The sequence below is a fragment of the Bactrocera dorsalis genome, chromosome 1, assembly GCF_023373825.1.
Source record: "Bactrocera dorsalis isolate Fly_Bdor chromosome 1, ASM2337382v1, whole genome shotgun sequence".
NCBI classification, from domain to species: Eukaryota; Metazoa; Arthropoda; class Insecta; order Diptera; family Tephritidae; genus Bactrocera; species Bactrocera dorsalis.
In genome coordinates, this window is record NC_064303.1 from 113,883,395 (window position 1) to 113,902,331 (window position 18,937).

At 38.9% G+C, this 18,937-nt stretch overlaps 2 protein-coding genes across 2 annotated transcripts in view; one reads left to right on the plus strand and one right to left on the minus strand.

Annotated features, from left to right (window-relative positions):
- Window positions 1-18,937, plus strand: part of LOC105229373 (mucin-3A) — a 125,160-nt gene that overhangs the window by 57,177 nt on the left and 49,046 nt on the right. The window contains exon 4 of the mRNA XM_049461082.1: window positions 15,493-15,621. Coding sequence (XP_049317039.1) covers window positions 15,493-15,621 — 129 coding nt within the window. The remainder of the gene's footprint in view (window positions 1-15,492; window positions 15,622-18,937) is intronic.
- LOC105229216 (beta-hexosaminidase subunit beta) lies at window positions 15,746-18,259 on the minus strand. Its single transcript, XM_011209337.4, has 8 exons — window positions 18,062-18,259; window positions 17,928-18,007; window positions 17,673-17,856; window positions 17,306-17,409; window positions 16,880-17,198; window positions 16,583-16,712; window positions 16,312-16,513; window positions 15,746-16,242 (listed from the first exon to the last, which is right to left on the minus strand). The coding sequence occupies exons 1-8, from the start codon at window positions 18,162-18,164 to the stop codon at window positions 15,805-15,807; spliced, it is 1,560 nt and encodes a 519-aa protein (XP_011207639.2). The 5' UTR covers window positions 18,165-18,259; the 3' UTR covers window positions 15,746-15,804.

Sequence of the window (18,937 nt, forward strand, 5' to 3'; positions counted from 1 at the left end):
TACATGCGTTAAATCGTTGCTGTTACTTTTGTTGTTGTATTCATTCACCTGTGGATACAATGTAGTTTAATAAAAATAATTACTTAATGCTTATATGGACATGTTTTTGCGGCACGTGCAACATAAATAGAGAAAAATCTCGCCTTTATTAACTGCTGTACCGTTATTGTTGTCTGTGTGACATAAAATTAATAGTTGACGCAAATGCGACGCAATTAAATGTCTAATTTAGCTTCATTCGCTGCATTTCAATGAATTAAATGGTCAATTATATCAACTAGTATGTGTGTGTGTGCGTGTGTGTGAGTTATGCAGGTGTAATGACGCAATACTAGGTGTGAATGCAGTGAGAGCGGCAATGCGGAAAAACCCAACTGGACTATGTACATCATAGTTTTATGTATGTGTGTATGCAAGTATGTATGTATGTATGTATAATCTTGGTTTTTGTTCGCTTTCCACTTTCATAAAAGTTTGAAGGGCTATTTAGTTTTGTATATTTCTTTATACAACCCCTTCCTACTTGTATGTATACGGATGGAGAGATTGTAGTGAATTCTTGGAGAAAAAAATCTCAAAAAATGGTGGCAGAGCACCGGTCCTTCCTGAGAACTTCGAGTCCTATAGGAAACGTTCCTCATCTCCCTCTTTCCTGAATTCTTGGAGAAAAATTTTCCAAAAAATGATTGTAGAGCCTCTCCCTGCGAACTGCGAGTCCGTTAAAAATTGTTCCCCATCTTCTCACACTTTCCTTCACCGCATACATAGGTGCCAACTTTACTCTAGCCAAGCTTGTCTTCCATTTCATACTCTTTTCCGAATCGCACCTTTATATTATTTGATAACTGAGTGTTTGTACAAGCCTCTTTCGAAAGATATAACCTACTTGAAGAGGGTATTTTTTATATCGAAAATATTTTCAAAAGCTTCAGAGCGCCCGTTGAGGGAGGATTATGCCTTAAAATAAATTTTTTATAATTTCTGCGCTAAATAAAAAAAAATACTAAAAAAATATTCGGAATTTCAACTATAGTAATAAGGTCACGAAAATACACCAATTATACAAGTAACACTTAAATATTGATAGAAACTCAGATTTGTGAAGTTCCTAACAATGGCATGTGCACACATCTAGCCTCTTTCACTGAAAATTCAATATCCCACAATGCTTTATTAATTTTGTATCCATTGTATATTGAAAGAACCACTGTATGTGCAGCTTTGCCGTCTGGCAGTCTCTGAATAGACCTCGAATCACGGTCAAGCTACAGCTATCAATTTGAATAATAATTGTGTTAACGCAAATCATCGCCAGCATTGTTTCACTCCATAGTAATTTCCTACTTTCATTTCGTAAACCGCAAATCTTTCATGACCAACCATCATGTGGTCTCAATTTTCGAGACACCATAGGCAAGAATATGCATACGCACACATCCAATCTTACGAATACTATATCCGCAAGTGATACAACAAAGACCTGAGTATTGTATATACATTTATGCTGCCTCTCGCCTCTTTCACACATTTTGCCACATTTGACCGCAACATATGCCATTTGCTAAATTTCGACCAAATGACGAGGCAAAATTAGTAACACCGAACAAAGTACACGAAGCTGAGCTTGAACTTTGCGCACTCACAGCTGTATTGTGATTTAAGCTCGCTGTTAGTCATACAAACGCTAAAATGGGTCATTTCGGTTAGTAAAAAGCAGTAAGCTCCGAACAAATTGATACCAAGGAGATTCACTCGAAGAAGTGTTTAATAAAAGGCTAAATTTTTAGGCGCAAACTCTATCGCATTATTGGATCTACATCTACATATATATGGCACATACATGAATTAGCCGAGGTGTGCTTGTCGAAGCACCGAACCAGATCTGGTATCACTGCTTAGGTGACCAGAAAACTGAAAAGAAAGCACCACTTGCTAATCAATTATCTACACCTATGACCGTTAATTGTGTAAGTAAACAAGTGGGCGCTCTCATGCAGGCTAATGCGTAGTATCGTTGACTTCACTGCCGTGGTGAATTAGAAGAAATTTAGAACATCAAAGGGTAATTGACCTACGAAAATTGAAGGACACATCAGCGCGGCTATCGGTTTAATGACCGTAATTGTTGTGCTGGTGTAGTCGTGATGCTCGAAAATGATGAATTTTCGCAAAATTATTATAATATCTATTTCTACTGTTCCGTTGAATTAATTGAAATGAGTTGTAGTTTTTCAGTGCTATGAAGTGCTATGAAATGAGTTGTCTGTTTCGCATGAAGAAATGCGAAAAGGCCAACTTAGCGCGCTGTTATTAAGGTGTATTTATTAGGCTTCCCATGGCTAACTACTGCGCAGTTCTCGCAATTCGTCACACCACCTTTCTTTAGCAACGGGCAAATCTTTTTGTACCTTGTAGCTTTTGTGAGCTCTTCCTGCTTAATGCCACCGCGCTGCTCTGCTGCTCTAACATGACATTACTGCGAAATCACCACTAAAGGCAAAAGCCGAGAATGTAGACACACAAATCTGCAGAATGTGTGGTGAGCGGAAGGTGGGTGCGAGAGATTGTGGGTACACTTAGAATTTTCTAAAGGCGATTATGGAAGGAAGCGGGTTTATTTTTTAGTTGAAAAATGCGTGATATACGCAAGTACTCGAATATAACTCTTTTTTTTATTTTCGTTACTTCTTTCACTTTTTTGTCTATCTTATTGTATTTAATGGCACTTGATATAAGGTTTCATGTGATCACTGAGTGTTTTCAATCAATGATTACTGGTTTGATTTTACAAGTATATATGATTCAGGGAAGTGTGGGTTCGACAAGTAATTTTGACAAGCTTCCCTTGAAGCCAACTTTACTCCGTTAATGAAGTTCTGCATTGAGCAAAACAAATGGTTGTTCGACGGTGCAAGGCCAGGGATATATGGTGGATGCATCAAAACTTTCCAGCCAAGGTCTCCCAGGTTTTGCCGAGTCATCAAAGATGTGTGTGATCTAGCGTTGTCTTGATGGAAGACGAAGCCCTTTCTGTTGATCAGTTTTGGTTTTTTCAACTGCTTGCTTCAATCTCATCAGTTGTTGACAGTAAAATGCAGAATCAATCGTTCGGCCAGGCTGGATCAGCTCATAATGGATAATTTCTTTCCAATCCCACCAAACACTCCGCATAACCTTTCGCGGCGTCAATCCTGGCTTTGCGACCATTTGTTGAGCTTCACCACGCTTGGACCATGATCTTTTTCGTACATTATTGACGTATTTGATCCACTTTTCGTCTCCTGTTACCATTTGCTTCAGAAATGGTTCGATTTCATTTCATTTCAGCAAATAAACGCAGATGTTAATTCGGTCCATTTAATTTTTCACACACAATTCATATGGTACGAGCTTCTTTTTGTAGCCAGCCTTTCTTAAATGATTCAAAACCATTTGATGATGAATGTTAAGTTCCTTACCGATGTCATGGCTGCTTAACTGACGATCATGGTCAATCATTTCCATAATTTCATCGACTTTTTCAACGATGGGTCGACTAGAGCGGGGTGCATCTTTCACATCGAAATTTCCAGAACGGAAGCATTGTCTCCGTAAACTTCGCAAATTTCATTGGTGATTTGGGTGGCATTCTTCTTTTTTTATAGAAAAATATCAAAATAAAGCGAGTTTCTTCATTACTTTCACAAAATCTGTGGGCAGACTTTTCTAGCTCATAGTCTAGTCTACCACAAACTACTCACCACAAATAAGTTTTCAAGTGTACGCGCTGAACAGAGAAGCTAGCCTACTTGTATTTGGTCGCTTACAAGCCAAGTCGGCCTTATCCGCGGCGCAGTGGCAGTACAAAAGTGGCCGCGCGCAGTCGCTTGTTAATACATTACGCCATGCGGCAATTGAAAACAATAGAAGCACACACACACGCGCGCACAACGGAGCACGTCGTCACATATAATTTTGTGAAAATAAAACCGAGGAAATAAATAACTCAATGGAAAAATTTGCGAGAAAAATTAACGGCAGTGCAAAAAGTGAATTTCAACTGTAGATTTTCACATGCATCCCAGCGAAGGTTTGCCGTGTGTTTGTGTGTGTCTGTGACTTACACACACATGTGAGCGCTAAGAAAATTCGCGCAATTTTATTGTTTCTAGATAATGGAAAATGGTGGCGGGAACAGAGTTGCCTCATTTATGCCAGCATTTGCAAGCTTTTGTGGGCGCGCGGCCGGCGGAGGCAGGTGCTGTTGCCGCGCACGACGCTGCTGCGGTGTGCAACTGCTTATGGTAAATCAACACCACTAATTGTGAGAATGAATGCAATGTGAAAATCGCAAAGGCACAAGATGACATGTGGAAAATAGCAAAAACAAAAGAAACACTAGAAAAAGCTATGATAAAGCAAAGCAACACAATGCATGTGAACAAGCGCGTATATACGCCTGTTTCAAACGTCTTTTTGTGTCAAGCCACCATTTCTTGACGCGCTGCCTCGGTGCACCGGAAGTGCTTGGTAGCGCCGCAGCAGCCGCTGAAAGGCATTTCCGTGCGCGTTAATTTAATTTCCAATGTTAAATGGCGTTCGTGTAAATAAAGCTGCTGTTGTTGGGAAATGTGAATTTAAACGCAAATAACTTAACTTTTCGCCCTTTGCATATATTTTCATATATTTTGCGCGCTACTGCCTGTCGTAGATAAACCGTTACAACTAGTTAACACTTTTGTGTGAATAAATGGCAGCAGGCACTTTGCGCTATTTTAAACGTTTGCACGCAATGACAGCGTACGTCACTCGCGAACACACTCGTGATTTCCCGTTATTAAGCAGCAATACGCCGCGTTGAACCCGCGCAAAAGTCCGGTTGGATGTGTGTGCGTGTGTGTGGGTGTTGAAAAATCGATTGAAGCAACTGTGGTGACAAAATCGCAAACCAAAAGCAGGCGAAAAAAATACTCGCTTCAAGCAACAGCAACAACAATTGCATTTATTTAGCACACAGAACAGCGGGAAAACTCAATAAAGTGTGAAATTTCCATTGGCAAATGTCATAATGAATTTAATACAACAATAATGCGCGCCTCATTACAATGCCGTGCCATTACATAATTACGCGCATAAAGCACTCTTATCGCATGCAACAGCAGCAGCGACTGACGAATGCACAGAATATTTCCATTTAATTATAAAATATATCTGTTGCTATTTTCCTCGCTGCTTGCGCGCTCTCATGCGCATGTATGCGTGTGTGTGTGCGTGTAAGATTAAAGTGCACTCAGCTCAGCTGGGATTATAGACTCGCACATAATTGAATTATTAATCAGCAATTCATTAAGGATTACATGACCACACCGCAGTGGAGGGGCGTGTGGCTGTGTTTTGGCCATTGTGCGGAAGGTAGGATTTCATGACGTAACTCTATGGAATGGACTTCAGGCTATTATGGCAACAGTGCTGCAGGACAAACAGAGAATGTTGCAAATATAATATTGTCTATCTGTTTAAGCCGCCTCGGTAGTGCTTACTAATGATAGTGCGACTAAAAAGACGAGAGACAAGGGAATATGTCAGCTGTACTTATTACTCCAGTCCGTGTCTAAGGAATTTTCGAAATGAGAGAGTTAAGAGCTTAGGAGCGCCATTTGCATATTCTATAACAGTTAAATTAGTTTTGGTGCTAAATTCTGTAATGTTTTTTCTTTTTGTTAGTTGCTGTGTAGGCGTTGCTTTTTGCTTTGGTCCTCTATTAGACCAAAATTAAATGGAGAATAGCTTTTGTTCTACAATTATACAATGTTATTGCTATATGGTACATATCTCTTTTCAAACGCTTAGCTCACGAGTAATTTCTTCCAATCAATGGAAATCGATTTTCGCTGATTTGTGGCAGCAATTACATACATTTTTTACTACTTTTACCTCTGCTTCTATGACATTAAACCTATCGAAAAAGTGAACTTCGTAGCTAATTTTAACACTTTTCTCTTAATAATTACCTAAAATAAAGTCTTCTTCATGTCGAACTCAGCCAAATTGAAAATAAAGCTTTTATCAATAATAAAAGCGTCGTAAATCTTTCTATTAAGCTTGGTACAACGTTGGTTGATGTAATATAATTGCCAAAATTTTAATTAGTTTAAGCCACAAAAACTATTTATGCGCCTTTTCATTCGATACAAATGCTAGTTGAAAGCTCGTCAAAACTTCATGTTCAATCATTTTATGTTTTGGAGAGCTTTTATGGCCAGATAATTAACGTCAATTACCAATTGGTTCAGATTGACGAGCAGACCACATGTATTAGGTCGTTCATTAAGTTATTTCACTGAAATTTATCTCAGCTAACTTCACACTTAACCGCTAACCGTTGTATCGTGTAGTCGAAAAGTCTTTTCGTATTTCTAATCAAATTTCAACTTATATTTTTTTTTATTCATACTAATAAACAAATATGTAATATATCATTTTGGTCAACCACTTTTTGCCAATTTTCCGCTAGAGACATTACTCTATCAGTGTAAAGCTCTCATCATCGTTAATCGAAATTTTCAGAACAGAAGCGAGCGTACCATTGTTGTGCTAAACGAACTAATAAAGCTTCGACTTCGTAAACTTCACAAATTTCTTTGGTGGCTTGCGTGGCATTCTTCCCTTTTTTTACACAAAAAGTTAAAAATATAACGCATTTCTTCATTGTTTTCACTCCTATTTGAACAGCTGTAAGTCTTTTTCAACTCCCCCGAATTAAATTTTTTTTGGTCAAATGAAGCTTGAAATCTCACCTTTATAACACTATATGGTATGTAACAATGTGATTGGTAACACTGGAGATATGCGACTGCAACCACATCTATTGACCAAATACGAAAAGACTTTTTCGACAACCCATTATATATCTTAAATTCTTCGAAAGCCGATAGCCACCTGAAAAGGTTATGTCGTCTGTTTGGTGGTATTTTATTTTGAGCTTTTGTCCGACAATAACACGACCAATTCGAATTGCACTAAAAATACGAAATTACCTAATGAACGACCCAATAATTATATACAAACAGAATGGTCAACACAGCAGATGCTGTCAACCTCGATTTCCGCACGAAATATGCGAAAATAAATTAGATTCCAACTCAATGGATTCATTATCTGTCAGCAACGAGCGAGCGAGTTGTTGCACACTCTGTACAATTCGCCAGTGTGACTCGCTCGGACATGGCCACTTAATAATGCACCAAAAAAAATGTTTAGAAAATTATTGTTTTGACTGCCGAAGTGGCTCTTACAATGAATTGAAAATCATTAAAGCGGCCGTAAGCGTCACTACAAGAACAACATGGTTTGGCCGAAAAACTATAAAAAATAGAAAACCGTAAAAATTTAAAATAGTTTGCGCCGATTTCGTCGTTATTATTATTTTTCTAGCTTTTGGCTAAATCAAAAAATGCAAAATAGCAGATGTGGCAAGTTGCTGAAAGCCGACACACATTTGTGGCAGACGTCTGCTGCAGCCAGAGACAATAAAAAACGCATTTGTGCAACGGTTGGCAAAATTTAGAACCGTTTGGTTTGCTATTCTTTCCTCAGTGCAGTTTTACGCACTATTTGCTTATTAATATTTATGCATTGCACATTTGTCTATGTGTGTGTGCGTGTATTTATTGTGTTTACGTAAATTTACTCATTAAATTCGAACACATTTGGCTGGCGGTTTGCATGTTCCCATTTAAACATCGCCGTGGCTGCTCCGCTTTTGACGTCAATACATCAAAAGCTAAATAAAACAAAAACAAAGATCCATTAAACTTAAGGCAGCCGCTGAATGTGGCAGGCTCTGTGTTTGTATGCGCTAATTTTCCGCTGCCAAAAATAAATTTGCATTGCTAAAGCTATTGCTATTGCTCGCGCAAGCCGACATTTTTGCATAATCATGCATTCATGAAGATAACATACGTTTGTGTGTATGCAAATGGTCGAATTGCGTGGTTTTGCCTAACGCACGCTGTGAAAAATGTGCGTGCCTCGCAAGTCGTTCATTATTGCGTGCGCTCATTTCAGTTTTATCGATAATTTCGATAAACATAATTTTGTATGTCAAAGGAATATTTCACTTGCTATTTATTCTTTGTACATTAGCAAGATAAATAGCGATTATGTAATACACCCACGAAGCCTTGTTTAATTGTGGCATTCATTCAACGGAAGCGTGTGATATTCAAATCTGATCCAAGGCCTGTTAATTTAACATTTTAATATACAGTTGTATAGCATCCTAAATAATGTCGTGAAATGTTTCTCACTTAACAGCCCCTGAGTTTATATAAAAAATAGTAAATCCCCCTCTATTGTCTCCTCTTTGAACCATTTTGTGCTTCTGATAAGATTCATGTAAGGGTTAGCCAAATTGTCGACGACGTCATCTAACGAAAGAAGAAGAAGAACGAAGCTGCGCAAGGGTCACTCTCGTTCTCGCGGCAACTTGAGCTCTTCATCTGCGATGGGTGGTGGTTTGACTCCGAGTACGCCATTCACTGGAAGGTAGTCGGTGAAGGTGTTGATGGCTCCACTGTGAATGGCGGTCAGTGCTTGTCGGAAGTTTGTTATGTCCAAAGTCTGGTCGGCGTATTGTCTAATGTCGTCGACGTAATTGAGGAACGACGTCTTGATGTTCCTAGGCGGTTCCGCTCCAAGCAAGTGACTGAAGGGGTGATTTCTGCGAAAAAACCCAGCAGGAATATTCAATTACTCGTAGAAGATGGTTTTTAATCTCCTCTTCTTCTACCTCCTGACAGCTTCTACAATAGTCATTATATGGCATTCCCAGACTGCTGACATGTCTGTCAATTAGACAGTTACCTGTTGGCACTCCTACTAGAGTCTTCGCTATATTTAAAACAGGTTTTTTACAGAGTGGTGCTTATGCTCGCTGGGTCATCTGCTTCACAGTTACAGGAAATATCACCATGTCCTAGAACCCACTGCAGGTTTATACTGAAGTAAGATGCCAGATCCACTAAGAAATCAAGATCATTCTCTCACTGATGTTTGTTTTGTGCATGCGCACTTTTCACAGATATATATCAAGCTAGCTACACTCGTATAAAAACCCAGCTTGCCTATATTTTCAATTTGAAGGAGTCTTTGCCTTACATGCCGTTAGCAATTTTATTTATAGCAATATTCTCACACTCATCGCTTTCGAGTGCAATTTTCGAAGTTTCAATGTTGTCCCTCATTGCATTTAACGGCATAAAGACACACATACATACACGTACATGCATAACTGTGCTCCATTACGCTTCATTTGGAATTGAATGTTTTGTTGTTGGCATTAATGCATTTTAGACGTTGTCTTTATTGTGAATTTCCGGTCATTTTCGCTGTTACTCGTTGACTCTTATTGTTTTTTATTGTCTTTGCTCTGGTCGCGTTCGAAAGTCGCAGTGTCTCTGCTCTCTGGTAAGCAGCCGCGACTGTGTGCTGTGCTGCGGGACTATGGAAAATTCAATTTATTCGCATTCAAAGTGTTGCTGTTTTCCTTTGTAGCTAAATTTCGTTTATTCTCTAAAACGAATGGTTAGTTAAATGAAGGATTATCGGTTTGATCTACGAATTGTGTGATGTGAAGAAGCTTCATGCCGAATCTCTAGGTTGGTTACATTCAATTTGACCCAGTGTGACCTATCGTGTCATCACATATTCTAGCTTAAGGAAAATCATAAATATATTACCTATCATATATATGTACATATATATGTAAGTACATATCTTTAATTATAAACAAACAAGAGACCACCTCTCACCACCTCCCACCTATTTTGAAAGAGCACCTAAGTAAATGTGCATATTTCATTAGCTTCACCCAAGGAGCTCCACTGCGGCATATTTTGAAACCCGCACAGCTAATGGAATATTCAGTAACTGTACTTTGCAATTCAATTATGTGAATTTTTAATGCACGAGCAGCTCGGCGACACTGGAGGTTGCTCGTTTCTCAAAACTCAGAAAATTCACAAATTAAATAACCAAGTTAATGCGTATATATATACATTACATATGTACATTTTGTGTGAATTTTGGTGCGTCTATGTTTACAGTTATTTAATTTTATGTGCGATAAAGTTACCTAACTTCCTGGCTGGCCAATGATACCCAAAATAGTTTCCGCTTCTCTTGTCTCAAATGATTTATGAATTCAATTCATACATAAATCTTTTAATTTCTGGCATTCCCTGGCTTTTGCCCACTTTTTACGCCGACAGAGATGCAGCCTGCAGTTGGCGTATCGGTATATCAAATGTGCGCGCCTTTTTAAGTGGCTATAAATGTCAGCAAATCCCTTGACACTTAAACCAGCGCATTTCCAAGATGTTTTCTTCCCATGCACCGTTAATTGTACTTCGAAATTTACCAGAAAATTCTAGCGTGCGCCTACATTGCCTACAAATCGACATATATCGTTACATATGTACATGCCTCATGCCAGCAATCAGCTAATTTCGTCGCAAACACCTCGTTGGGCGTGTTGCATGTTGTCGCTACACATCAGAATGTCATTAGCGCCTGTCGATGCAACAACATTCGTTGCCAAATAGAGTGCCGCAGCTTCATTATCTTCAGTCGGTATTTTTAGATTTGGACGCAGCGCGTCACGCAAGGCGGATGTCACCTTGAGCATCTAAAGCAGGAAGCCACGAGGCTATTTTTAAAGAACTCTAAATAACTTGGCGATTGAAAAAAGTTATTTGAGGTTAGGTGTAAGCTTTTTTGGGTGCTCAGTGGAGATAAATATGATTGAGTTCAATATAAAAATTAAAAAAAAACAACAACAAAAGTGATGAAAATAAATTGTAATTTTTATATATCACCTAGAATACAAACTGTCTTAATATAATTTTTCATAAGTTTAAAGGCTAAGGAAAAACGATATTGAAACAAAATTTTAGTTTTGGTTATAAAATGCTTATATAGGGGTTATATATTACCTTTATATTGGTTATATATGGGTTATATATAGGTTATATCTGACAACGGATGCTGACAATTTTATGCTACATATATGAACTAAGGTGTAGTGAATCACATTTTCGATTTTTGATGATACTGTTTCTATTTTAGGTTATATTTATAATCAATTTTATTTTAATTTATTTTCCGATATATGCAGCAAATATCTATATGTCAAACAATATGATGACACCCAGAAATACCCCACCGAGTGTGCCAATTTTATTACCTATAATGACAAAATCATAACTTCTAGTGCCTTTCTGGCCGCACGAGTTCCCAAAGTGCTCACGCGTGAAACACTTTGCAACGCCCAAGTTGTCACTTTTAATTTCGTGTTGGTTTTTTTTGCAGCTTTATGCAACACCTGCCACGCGAATTCAAACGCACGCACTATTACACACACACCCACACACACACACAAATCAACGCGTATTTATGCGTACGTTGGCGCTGTGGTGCTTGGCCCTCCATAATTTGCGTTCAGCACTTTTCACAGGCGAAATTGGGTCAGTCAAGCGGTCGGGTTGCCTGCCAATGATGCCGTGGTGCTGCGGCGGCTGCGGCTGTTGCTGCTCTAAAAATGTTGCATTGACAAGTTGCTGCTCCACTTTGTGGGCTAGAAATCTTGCCAATGCCATTCGTCACTTTTACTTTAAAGGTTGTTCCCGTATTGTTGTTGTTGTTGCGCTGGTTGTTGCCATTTGTCAGCGCTGTCGTAGCCCTGTAGATTTTGTTGCGTGAACGCTGAAGTGCTTTATTATTTATGTTTTTATTTTAATGGCTTTGCTGTGTTTGCTTTGTGCCAAAAGGAAAATATTTTTTATTTCTCTAAAATAAACTGTCTTTGAGCCCTTTGAGTATTGTTTGGTTTTTCGGCTGCCTGGTCTGCTGTTGTCTGTGGTAATGTGAAGAGTCGTGAAGACGGCAAGGCGCGGGTGTGCAATGCAGTGATTTGTATTTTCTTTAGAAGCGCACTTAATCTCACAGAAAATATTATTTAAAAAACAAATGTGTGGGAAAATGAAAACAACGGACATAAATTTATTTTTTAATACTTTTGGAAAGCAATATTTCATTGTTGTTGTTTTCTGCTTTTTTCGGCTATCATATAAACTTGGACTAATGGTTGAAGGCGGCATTCATCATTTCTAGTTTTTGGTTATTTATTTTGAAAGTTTTCGAAAAATTTTTGAATTCAAAATGTGTTCACTGACGTTTGTTTTCAATACAGGAGAAAATCATTAACTTATTGACTGTCAAAATATTCATTTGCCTTTGAAGGTTAGGGCTAACTAAAATCATATGGTTTCAAGTATTTTCAATTGATCTTGTTTTTTTTTTAATTAAGTTAAATGAAGCCTAAAATCTCATCTTTCCGACACTTAATGGTATGACACAATGCAATTGGTAGCACTGGAGATATACATACGATTGCAACGACATTTATTGACAAAATACGAAAACACTTTTTCGACTAACCAATACATTGGTAATGTCAGTCACGTGGCCGCAATTATCAGCATCCTGCGACGATTCATTGAACTTCTCACATACATTCGGAGTAATTATTATCCGTTGCTACTTTTTGTTGCTGTTGGCGCTTTTTTCTTAAATTTTATTGTTTCCTTTAGTGACAGTAGTAAATGTGGCGGAAAATAAAAATTAAAAAGAAACTCATGTGAAACTAGAAATCGCAAATGAATTGGAAGCAGCAAAACATAAACCAAAAGTGAAGCCAAAATCTATAATTTATTGCAAAAATAAAAAGAAAACAGAGAAAAAATAATTGTAAATAAAATAAAATAAGTTGGCGTTAGTTAGTGGCACATTGAACCTGTCAATGTCAGAATCATAAAAAAATAGCAAAAACAAAAAAGTGTATTAATAGTGAACAACACAAACGGGGTGCTTTGAGAAAATGTAAACAAATCCAACTACGCAAAGTGCAGTCAATGTCGATGTCGAGGCAACTACCTACCGAGGCGGTGCCTGTGTTGGTGGTGTTATGAATATGGCGCATGCGTGGCCGCGCGCTGTAAACGTTCGTTTGTAAGACTGGCATCTGTTTATGCATTTACCGACAAATAATCGGCGATTTTCCAAAATGGATTCGAAATTGCACGCTTGATTGCCGGCTGCCACCGCGAGTGCGCTGCGTTGATCCACGCGCTGAGCTGAGTTGACTTGAGTCGCATTGCATTGTGCCAGTGAGTGTGTTGGCGGGCGCAAATCATCAAAGCCAACAGTCAACCGGCAATCGACAATCGACAAGCGGTTGCCGCAACAGTCGACAGCTGGCAACATCCGTCCGTTTAGTAGCAGCGCTCAGTGTAAACAAACATTTCTAGTGAAGCCAGCGAATGTCGTCGGCGGTGAATTTTCGCATTTGCACGACGGCAAGTAGTTAATGAAAAGCGTTTCGCTTCGCTTGTACCGCTAATTGAAAGAAAGTGAATCGCAAATATACACGTAATCGCTCGTGGGTTTCGGCATTGCGCTTTGCACCATCATTATTTTTGCATTATTTTCGACAAGTGATCGTGTCCCAGCTGTGCCGTTGTAATGGGGGCGCATAGCTCAAAGGAAAAATTGTCGCGCTCATATTCGGAGCGCTACATTCACACACAAGTAATCGAGCGTGAACGCTTCGGCAGTTTCGGAAAGCGTGCGAAAGGTGAGTAATGAAGTGGCGTGTCGCAGTATATGGTACGGTGTAACGGTGCTTAAAGTACACGTAAGGACTCAAATGACTCGTGCTATCAAAACGTCAATCTTTCTAAAAGTTGCTTTCTTTAATTGAAATGCTTCCAAAGCAGTCTAAGTTTGTTTAGTTTCTGCCACAAATAAATTTTTGATGTGAAAATAATTAAACATGATTCTATATTATTGGCTATATATATTTATTGCCGGCTATACAGACACAGCTGCAAGGTACCATATGTCTTATGCAAACTATGCCAAGGAAAAAGAAAGAAAAAACCTTCTCTTCGGTTCCACCGAAGCTACAATACCCTTCACATGTATAAAAGATTAGTTTCATGCCACAATTGGAAAATATATCTCGTCAAATCAGAAAATTTTCTATGCAAGCACTTGATTTCGATTGTTCACTTTATAAGGCAGCTATATGCTATAGATGTCTGATCTGAATAATTTCTTCAGATATTGAATAATTGACTTAGATAATAATCCATGCCAAATTTCATAGAGATATCTCGCGCAATAAAAAAGTTTTTCATACAAGTATTTGATTACGATCGTTCGGTTTGTATGGCAGCTATATGCTATAGTTATCCAATTTAACTAATTTCCTCGAAAATACAATTATTGCTTAAGTCAAGAATCCGTGTCAAATTTTATGAAGATATCTTTTCAAATAAAAAAGTTTTCAATACAAGCACTTGACTCCAATCGGTCAGTTTGTATGACAACCATATGATATAGTGATCCGATATCCGTGATTTTGACAAATAAGCAGCTTCTTAATGTGAAAAGAACACGTGCAAAGTTTCAGAACGATATCTCGAAAACTGAAGGACTAGATAGCGTATATACAGACAGACGGACATGGCTAAATCGTCTCGGCTTGTCTCTCTAATCATTTAGATATAAGTATATTTCATAGGTTGTCCGACGTTTCCTTCTGGGTGTTACAATTAACGTGGCAGGGTATAATAACAAAATGCTGGAATATTTCACACAACTTCGCCTCACAAAAGTTGTTCTCATACAAAGTCTTGAATTCATAAAATCTCCTTAGCAACTCGGCGTACTTTTCAATAAGTTCATTGAGTTTTATCTGCAATTATACAAAATATTTTTTGAAAAGCAGCAAATAAACGTGAAGGGCACGCTTTTCCATTGGCTTCGCTTTTGATATTTGAAACGAGAATTGCGCAGTGGAGAAACATTTTCAACATCGTGCAACGAATTGTAATTGGAATGTAAAAAATCTTCAGCATCTGCATGATTTAATAGCCGCCAAGCGATATGGTCACGTTACACCCGATAAACAACCGAAACATAAGTAAGGGCACGTTTTCCGCGGTCATGCTCGTGAAAAGTATGCTCCATCGCTCACAAAGCTCTCATCTCAGCTGCTTCACCGTGTGTATGTAGATGTGGTATAGTTTGTACAAAAGTGTTATGTATGTACATAAATATTTATGCATAATTTTAGTATACAAGCCGAGACAACTTCAATTAAATCATTTCCAAATTTTCTATATTTCCTAAGTATTTCTTCTGTTCACTCCAAATGCTTCTAATAATCTGTGGGAAATATTTGAAACTTAATGGAAACGATTAAAAACATCTATTCTGAGCAGTGCATTTTCAATGAAGCAGGTTAGGAAGTTCTGGTTGGAAGAAGTCACCATTTTCCCAAGTTTTCTGGATTTATGATCTTCTGCTTAAATGATCTTCATTCACATATTTCTTAATTTTTATGAAAAACTATTTCTAATTAAATTATTTTCATGTTTTTCTTTGCAGGAGCAGCCAAAAAGCGTGATGTACGCAACTTGAGTATATCACCGACGGATTTGGGGCCGCCACCCAAAGCACAGCAGACTGCCAAAAGTACATCGACGCGGCTCAAACCAACAACCATTTCCTTGACACGTAAGTTTTCCTTGTATGTAGTATACTTAACAAAAATGTAAAAAAATGTTGTAAGCATCACTCTAAACTACGATGAAAAACTCTATTCGAAGCTCAAACTATACACACCAAAATCAACTTGCACTATATTTAACTCTTTTTATTTGAAATTTTCTCCCTAATAACTCATCACTGCACTCGCCTCTAACACATGCCGAAACCATTAGCTGGTCGCGCCTCAATACCCCGCCCGATCATGCGGCAGTTGTGCTCCTCCAAACGCAAGCGCGCCTTTTCAGCACCCAGTTGCTCGAGGGGAGACCACAAGCGCTCGGCCACCGCACTCACACGCGGAAACGTAGTTGGCAGCACATTATGCTCATTGATCCACTCACTCCACAAGCAAGCTTCGCCGCCAATTACGTGGGATTTTTGCGATTTATTGCCATTAAAGTTAGTCGGTTCGACATTATAGAACTTCTCCCAGTCGGCGCCTGTGTCTAACACATACAGATACCAGCCATCACTCCTAATGACATTCTGACCCTTTTTCGTTAGTGTTGCCGCAGCGTTCTTGTAATCAAACCAAATTTGTGCGATTGTGCCAACGGGCCAGTCCATAAAGGAGTTTTCGAGCATGGCCTGTAAAAAAGTGAAAAAAATTCATTTATGATACGTATTTGACTGAAACTGTAGCTTCTTTAAGATAACCTCCTGCCACACCATCTGCTTCCAGCCCATTGCTGAAATATTCGCAGAGAATCGCTCCAAATATAAATAGGGCAAATCGCCATTGTCCAGTCCATGTGCCTTCAGATAGGCCTGAATGTCAGCGTTTGATTCCCAACAAGAAGAATCCACTTCATCGACGCCCAAGTGTAGGAACTTGTCGGGAAAGAGGCTCTTGATTTCGCTGTAATTTATTGCAAGTTTCTGACGAACAGATTAGTACTTATAGAGATTTTAATTGTTTAACACAGACCTGAAAAATGTATGAAGAAAGTTAAAAGTGGATTCTTTAGTCGGATTCAACGGTCCCAATTGCCCTTGGAATTGGCCCTCACATTTCGTTAACAGTTCGGGATGTGAAGCTGCCCATGAAGCGGTGTGCGCTATAAAGAGATGATTGTTAAGCTTCTTTTTGCTGGTCCGAACCTCAAAAGTACCACTTTAATCTATTAAATTTTTCTATTTAGTTCAAGTCCTTGTGCGTTCTTAAGTTTTTTATTATATTTCTCGTTGGCGCATGTTATACTGTCCACTTTCCTTTTTCCCGTACCTGGCGTATCGAATTCCGGCACCACCCGTATGCCTCGTGCGCGTGCGAACTCCACCACTTCCTTCACATCGGCCTTGGAATAGGTCAGTTCCGGCCGATAAGCGCCCTTTGCTGACAGCTCTGGAAAAACGCTTGAACTGTACGGGAACGCTGAGTCATCCGTCATGTGCCAGTGGAAGACGTTCAGCTTGTTGTAGGCCATCCCCTCGATGAGTTGCAATATTTTTGCCTTGCTCACAAAGTGTCTTGCCGAATCCAACATTAGGCCACGGTACTTGAAACGAGGCTGATCGTAAATTTCTGTGCAGCGCGTAAGTAGCTGTCAGTAGTGGCGCGCCGGGTTGCAAGAGGCAACGGAGTTGCATGTAATTTATTTCATAAAATTGTGTGGCATTAATGGTTTAAATTTGTCACTTGTTTACTCACCAGCCCGTTTGGCATTGGCACCAACAGTTGGGCGAATGTCTCCAGACCACGTAGTATACCCCAAATGGAGTTGGCCCTCACTATGCCATCGCCGCGTACGTAATCTGAAGCGTGTGAAAATTCGAAAAAGTTATGCGAAAAGTAAAAAAAGGCAGCTTTTATAGAGTGGCAGTGAGATAAATTAAAAAGATAGGGCAGAACGAGTGCAAAAGATGGACGAGTTGCGATTAAGGCAACGCTCGTTCGCTTAATTGTACTGTTTTGTGGCGCTTGTGGTTGAAGGACGTGCTTGCTGCCTGCTGCCAGCTGCCACCGTCGCTCCGCTGCCAACTCTATCCCTAACTATTTCAATTATTTATGCACTCACATGACTCATCCATGTCGAGATGTGGCAAGTCTTCGCAGGACTGTGTCAGATTGACGTGGATTTGCTGGATGATGCCAAGTGTGGCGGTGGCAGGGGCGCGATTGTAGCCTTTCTCGGCAGCGGCAATAATGTTGGCATATCGTGTGAAGGCGCTTTGCAAGAGCGCACAGTTTTCGTTCACCGCCTTAAGTAAAAGCAAAAAGGAAATTACAATTTTTTCGACTACAGAAATAAAGAAATTTTATAGATACTCACGATAAATTGAAAATTCGAGCCATTCACCGCATAGTACTTGCTACTCTCCACTTGTTGGTAGGGTTTGGGCCAAGTCTCACCTTCGATTTGCATAATTAGTGATTTGTTATCATTGAGTACTCACTTTTTTTTACCTATAGTAGCCTTGAACTCTGGACCAAAGCTGCGGTATCCTCCATCGGCTTTCAATTTGCCGCAAAATACTAAAAACACAATTAAATTAAGAAAACTGCGCATTTCGAGCGTATTTGAGAAAGTGTTCTGTATATTGTCAGCTCGAAAACTATACTGTCTTAATACTCGCTCAGTTGTGGTAATGTTAGAAACAACAATTAGACAACAATTAGACTGATAAGAGCATCGGTACTTTATATACTTTATTAGAGAACCACACCTTAGCAAATTGACACAGCTGCGATTGTTTTTTATTTCACTGTAATCAGATAATTATACTTAAAAAATACTTGGTAGTTGTGTACCCTGCAGGAAAAATTTAGAGGATACTTTTATTTCTCTGATTCAAACTCTTGCGATTGGAGCATCTAGCTATGCTCCCACTGGTCAATGAAGCCATATTATATTATAATATATTTAAAGTATCTTTTTCCAATTAGAAAAACATTTAAAAGAATTACCAAACAAAGGTCAGCTGACACAGTTTCTGTGACCAGAACATATTTTTCACAACTTTTTACTTCTCACCTAAGAGATTGAGTCACTGCTTCATCGCCTTTGGAGAGAACCTTTAGAAACGAACTCACGACAATCGGGTCTAAGTTATCGGAACGGACCCGGATTTTAAATTCAAAGACTGTCAACTTCGCACAATTTCTTGAAGTTAGTTCAGGAATATTTTCTGTCGCTAAAGCAAGAACAGAACCTGTCTGAAAGGTAGCTTTATGTAGAGAGAAACTATTTTCCTTTAAAAATATGTATCTCAGTTTAAAGCTACGTATGATTTTATCTTGCTCTAAGTTCCTCTTTCATTCCGTCTTCATTTTGAACTCCAT